Genomic DNA, 6985 nt, shown 5'->3' on the forward strand with positions numbered 1-6985 from the left:
TTGTGTATGAACATGTTCCGACCAATTTTTCGGTGACTTGTTTAATATCGACTCATCTAATTCCAACATGATCCATATACTTAATACTAGATTTTGAGCACTTTGTTGTTCAAGGGGAGTTTAGTTGCCTTGTATGTCGATTATGTGAGTCACTCTATGGTCTGAAATAGTCTTTGCAAGTTTGGTTTGGGAAGTTCAACACTGTAAATCACTCTGTGTTTTATCGGCATTATGCATCAAATCCAGTATTTAATGAGAAGACAAGCACATTGAGATTGACTGTCAATTTTGTGAAGTTGGCTGATCAACTTGCAGATATCTCACCAAGCCCCTCATTGGTCCTCGTATTAATTACATATGTAACAAGCTAGGTACATGAATCGTATGCACTAGCTTGAGGGGGAGTGTTAGAATATGAATAGGTTTTATACAATCCTATTAGAATAGGAATTGGTTTACACAATCCTATTAGAATAGGAATAGGTTTATACAAATCCTATTTTAGAATAGGAATAGGAATACAAATAGAAATAGGAATAGTATATAGTATCCTACTTGGTAAATGATTGTATTCTAGTGTCTATAAATAGGGTCTCAATGTAATAATGTAGACACAACATCAATTCAATAATATTCTTTTCCTATATTTCTCACAAATATTGTAAGCATAAAGACAGGAACTAACATTTTTGACTAGTTATTCTGCGTTAGTACCTAACACTGGTACAATAATCCTTTGATAATGAATCTAGGATTTTTTTGATAATGAATCTAGGATTTACAACAAAAATGCAGGAAAAGACTAGTAGTAAAATAATCATTGCATACGTCTACCAGAAAACTAAGAAGATGACATGTAATTGTTTAGTAATGCATTAGGATTAACAATAAAAATGCAGAAAATAATTGCTGTAAAGATTATCATCAGAGAAGAGCTGACGTATAATGATGGTGACTGGCTGTATAAGGGAGAATCAGAACTTTTGTTTTGCCAACAGTTAATTTGAGTCATCAAAAGGCTTCTCTCATCAGGCTTGGAACCAACATGGCCTATGTACCTAATATTTCGAGCTTGCATATATTTCCCTACAGAAAGTCGGCTAACTTTTTATAGTTTTGAAAAAATGCATATGTATGAACAGCAGTATACCTGTTGATTATAACTATCTGTCAGAGTTGAATTTTCAGCAGCTAGAGACTCTGCTAGAGTTCGCGAAGCCTCAAGAGCACGTTGTAGAGAGAACTTCTCTTGTGTTAAATCTTCAATATGCTGTGGAAAATAAGCATAAAGCATGTTAGTGTTTACCACTAAAGATCCTATTACACAATCTATATCCGGACAAATATGTGTTATGCATGTCCCAGTATTCTTCTTTCGATAGGCAGCCCCACCCCTCTATAGAAATGGAGGATACCATTTGTGATTTAGGATATTATCTGAAAGATGAAGATAGGTGTTCTCTAATTATTAGTATACATTATAAATGACTATCCTCTCTTTTTTTTAGCTCCATAACCGCTAGACATGTACAAATGCATGGGGACAATTCTCCAATTGGAACAAAAATTAAACAAATGTGTGGGACCTTCATAAATCTTGACAGTATTATCTGAATGAAGTAACAAAGATGTCCGTTTATTATTTGTAACTGATCAGTGTAAAAAAAAACTCGTTTAGCTTGATAAACACACAGGACATTCTATATTTCACAATTAAAGAAGGGACACAATTGGGCAGTGTTCAGTTCACATCAAGTTACCTTTCAAGACATTGAACATACCGAAATCATTTCCCTTTTTTCAGCTTAAATTGAATATGCACAGACTAAATATGAATGTATATTTTTTTTAAATAATCGACAAAACCATCGTATTTGATTTAGAAAGTTCGGTAGATAATGGCCTCACTCCTTCAACCTTCCCCACTTGAATAACCTGGTTTCGTAGCAGGACCCGAATTTGCTACTTGCACCTACCACATATATGACAAGGTACAAATTAACAAAGATCTAGACAATGAATCTCTTGAAGTGGCTGGAATTATTTACACACGTTAGAGAGTGTAAGCTATTTTAGAACCTTCTCTAAAACTTTAAGTCTTCTATTAAATAGAGATCATATGTTTATTACTCCAAAAGACAACTTTGAGAATAAGGTATATTGTTTTTGTGTTTTTCATAAATTTTTTAATCTAAGGAAAAAAACCAGACGTCAGTCTTCTTTGTTTCTTTCTTTCATCAATAGATTTTCACACTACCTAATCGATCTAACAAGCTCTTAGATAAAACACAACTATATGAAGTAAGGAGAGTAGCTCACTATCAAGACAGATGGGTATTAGTGATAAATCATAAGCTATAGTTTCCCATTCATGTGGTGACTGGACAGCATTTGTTTTTAGTCCAATGTTCTCACTGAAGTAAGCGGCGAGAATTTATGACAATCCAAAAGCAACAGCAGTCTGAATTTTTGTAGGTAAATGGGCATTCAACAATTGTATACCCAGTGTTATCAAAATCAAAAGGCCCAAAAATGCTCTAAGGTCATTTGGGGCTTTATTGGAAAAAGGCACAAATGAAGAAAAAGTACAAATATGCATGTGTAGTCCAACAAGCATGAATAATAAATCTATGGACAAAGAAATTGAAAAAACTAGATAAAGAGAAATATCAATTGGTTAGTGTCACATCTTCAGGATTACACTACTTGGGCATGGAAAAGCATGCCTTAGAGCATTGATGACAACACTGAAGCGCCCACAAAGCGAGGCGAAGTGCTCAACATGTTTCGTGCCTTGCTTCAGGGTTGAGACAACACTGTGCATACCTACTCTGCAAGAGATGTAAAAATACCTGTTCTAACGCAGCAAAATCTTCATTTTGCTTCTGTGAATAAAATGGATGTCTGTTGTCCAAGTTGCCCATATCTTTCTCAACAGCATGCTTGTACAGATCTGACCCATTACCAGAAAATTTTGAAGAATTTGTCAAGTTCTCAGAATTTGATAAACCCAGAGTGTCCCTAGGGTAAGCCATTGAGTCATATGTGTCTGTAGTAACTGATCCTATTGAGGGAGGGGATACAGCAGAGACTTTTGAAATGTTGATGGAATCAAGGAAAGATGGAGTTCTCCTCCCAGTCGCCCCAGCTGTGAGTGGAGACATCTGTGAGTAACTAGAAGAACTTCTAGCATCAAAACTAAAACCATCATACTTGGAGTCCGATGTCCAAGAAGAAGTTTTAGTTGAGTGAAGACCAGAGCTGTTTAACTGGATGTATCCTTTATCAGGCACTACAAAATTATTAGATCCCACACCAGCAACATTTCTCCCAACTTCAGGATAAAATTGTGTGTCCGTGGTAGCACCGGGAACATAATCTACAAAAAATAGGAGATACATATCAGATTGTGCACCATCAAATTGGTTTAAATAAATAGTGCATACACTAATCCGTCAGCTGGGTCAAAGAAACCATAGAAGAATGGAAAAAAGGAGAAAAAGATATTATGCGTACGAAGATCCCTCAAGTGCACAACTTAGATGAACAGAACAGATGTAAACAAAAAAATTACCACCATATGAAGCGGAAGTCATGTCACTAGCCCAGCGATCTGTATAACGTGGTTTGTCGTCACGAGACCCGACTGGATTTGAAGGTGATACATTAGCCGGAAAAGCATGAGAAGTACCATCATTAGTTACAGAAAGATCCTTTGCATGGCTCTCCTCCGATATGCGTTTACCCATATCATCATAAGTGAAATGACTGGAAGTTCTGTCATTATTGAGGAATGGAGGAAAAGTGGCTGTAGAGTGGTTAGTCGCAAACCCAAATGGAACACTTTCTAAGGCCCCATCACTCTCCCTCTTCCCAGTGTTGTCATAAGTATCACTTACTGTTTGAGAAACCTTAAGATTCTCATCACTTCTAGACCCTTTATTTTCTAAACGAGACAATGCTGAGATGGAAGAGCCAAAATCATAACTGTTGGCTTTAACAACAGCATCATCATAGTATTTGTGCAAACTAGGCGTAGCACCAGCACTAGCATCACTAGGAAAAATTAAATCAGACTTCTGGGTAAGATCAGGCTTCGCAAAATCATGCTTAGCATGTACTTCAGATGGCTTTAGAACAGATCTGCCAACAGCATCAGATGTAGCAGCTCCACTGGAGTCCTTAGTTCTAGTGTGTTCATTTCCTGAATGTTGATTATCAACGCCTCCATCAGAGGCAAGCTGTTGACTATTTGAAGTTGTCTTTTTAGCCTTCTCTGCTGCTCTCTTCTTACGAAATTCCTCTAGCTGCAAATGATACAGTTGCAGAAGTATCAGATAAATAAGGAGTGCACCAAATTTTATAAAGAGCAAAACCAGGTGATATTCATTAGTAAGACAAGGCAATTGCAACTTAGTGAAATCAAAAGAAAAGACAAAAAGCAAAAAGGGAGTATCCTACAACCTACTTCACTATGCAAGAAGATTAATTTAGAGGTTCGTAACATCTTATGATGATAACCATAACTTTAGCAGGATGCCACAACTTGTTGGCAACACCTACTTAATTTCTTAGGAGTTCTTGAGGTCACAATATTCAAAAAAAAAAATTAAAAAGGAAATACAACAACAACAACAACAAATACCCATGAAATCTCACAAGTGGGGTCTGGATAGGGTAGAGTGTATAGTGTACATAGACCTTATCCCTATCTCATGGAGGGAGAGAGGTTGTTTTCAAAGGACCCTCAGCTCAAGAAAGGGTATTTCCACTACCGGGGTATGAACCCGGATTCCTTAAAGATGGGAATTGCCAGTGCGGATAATACAAGTATTCAAATTGTTTAAGGCGCGATCTTTCAAAAGAAATCAGCATCAATGTGCTTCCAAAAGGTATCAGCATCGATGTGGCAGCCTAGGATTCCGCCTTTGGTTGCACATAAGGAAGAAAAGAAGTACCTCAAAACCAGTCAGCCCAACATATTAAAATCTTTGCACTGACAAATGACATGTTTTGCAAGTTTAAACCCTATGTTAACAAGTGCTTCAATAGAAGATGCCCTGAAATAATACCTGTCTTTAGTTATTGTAATCTATAAAGCTAGAGATAAGCGTAAAAACAGCTATCTCAATTCTCAACACACTGATTTTGGCTAATGTTCACTTCTACCTAAATAGATCAGATTAATCAGAACTAAGATATGCTTCAAATCAGACTCACTGGTTTGCTATCTTCTACCTATGTTAACAAGTGCTTCAATAGAAGATGCCCTGAAATAATACCTGTCTTTAGTTATTGTAATCTATAAAGCTAGAGATAAGCGTAAAAACAGCTATCTCAATTCTCAACACACTGATTTTCACTAATGTTCACTTCTACCTAAAAAGATCAGATTGATCAGAACTAAGATATGCTTCAGATCAGACTCACTGATTTGCTATCTTCTGAATCAGTCCTTGACCAGCTTTACCTGATTATATGTTTCAGAGTTTTTGGGTAAATACAAGCCTGAAATAATCAAATCTCTGTACAACAAGACCTTTTGTAAAGCATCACCTAGTGGGTTTTTTCTTTTTTTTAATAAGTTGAAGTATCTTATTGACATTATAAGCTCATTTCATGCTAGATTCGTTCAAGTATTAAGACATATAAGCACTTCCCCTATGGAGGAAGATCTAGGCAGTGATCTTTCGCCGCAGCCCCACTTGAATAGAACTGTCTATAAAACTTGAAACTCTAGAAATTATTCAACCACCGGGAATCTTCAACCTCAAACCTAAATCTTGATGTGTTTTAACTTCATACATGAAATTGCTTCCAAGTAAAACACTAGAATTTACTAATGGGGTGAGGATGGGGCCACGCCATTCCCATCTTGATTAAAGACCGATTTCACAAATCAAATTCAAGTAGTAATCCTTGTTCATGGATGATTAAGGATAAATTAGCCAGTGCACCTCAATTTTTTTCTTCACATTCTTGAAAATACATAGGGAGTCCGTCCATCACTTTGAGTAAATGATAACTATCTAAAGGTACTTATAACAATTCAAAAGACACTACAAATTACAACCACTCATTATTTCTAACTCCAAGTAGAATGCCATTCATATAAAATCTTCTCCGAAAAATAGAATTCAGCTCCTTTTTTTCATTAAGGGAAAATGGGGAGGGGATTACAAGGTGCGCAATCGAACCCACAAAAGTTCAGCTAGTCAACCAACTAAGCTACTACTACTCCACCTAGAATTCAACTCTTTTTCTTAAAAGGGAAAATCAGGAAAGGGATTACAAGGTGGAAATCAAGCTCCCAAAAATTCAGGTAGCCAACCAACTCAACTACTAACATTCCCAGTAGAACTCAGCTCATTAACATTCTAAACCAGATAAATAGAACTATTAATTAGCAAAAATTCAAGTAAATACAGTAAATTCAACCAAACCAAAACATAACCTTTTTTCAGAATTAAGTTCATTTACATTATCAAGGAGTTAAATAGAAGTATTAATTAGCAAACATTCAAGTAAACAAACTAAATTCAACCAAACCAAAACAAACCATTTCTCCAGAATTCAAACAAAACCCAATTACCTTCTTTTTCCCAGCTTGCAAATGCTCTAGCTTTTTTAGTACCTGAGCTGACGCCATCCAAAATCCTCAAAAAAATCAAATCTTTCCTCTTAAATCCTCATCCAAAAACCCTAAAAATAAGCCCCAAAATTCTCCTATAAAAAACAGATCAACCAATCAATCAATCTATATTTCATTTCATATACAAAAATTGTTTTTGTATACAAAAAAAAATCCTAATTCCTCAATTTTCGGAGTAAAACGGATAAAAATCCGAGTACATAACGGGCCAAAATTGAATTTTCGGAAACAATGGGGCGAAAAAAAAAGACCCTAAATTCGATTCAGAAACAGGGGATCTGATGAGATCGAAGAAGAAGAAATTAAAAAACTTTTTTTTTCTTTTCTGTAAAA

General features: G+C 35.8%; 1 protein-coding gene across 2 annotated transcripts in view; it reads right to left on the reverse strand.

Annotated features, from left to right (window-relative positions):
• Positions 1-6985, reverse strand: part of LOC102587768 (uncharacterized) — a 14045-nt gene extending 7060 nt beyond the window's left edge. The window contains exons 1-4 of one of the 2 annotated variants that reach the window (XM_006340843.2): positions 6593-6985; positions 3578-4307; positions 2853-3379; positions 1151-1270 (exon numbers count right to left, since the gene is read on the reverse strand). In XM_006340843.2, coding sequence (XP_006340905.1) covers positions 1151-1270; positions 2853-3379; positions 3578-4307; positions 6593-6649 — 1434 coding nt within the window. In that variant the 5' untranslated portion in view covers positions 6650-6985. Of the gene's footprint in view, positions 1-1150; positions 1271-2852; positions 3380-3574; positions 4308-6592 lie in introns of both variants that reach the window. The other variant, XM_006340842.2, reaches the window with a different exon arrangement.

Source organism: Solanum tuberosum, unplaced genomic scaffold, assembly GCF_000226075.1.
Source record: "Solanum tuberosum cultivar DM 1-3 516 R44 unplaced genomic scaffold, SolTub_3.0 scf00020, whole genome shotgun sequence".
NCBI lineage: Eukaryota > Viridiplantae > Streptophyta > Magnoliopsida > Solanales > Solanaceae > Solanum > Solanum tuberosum.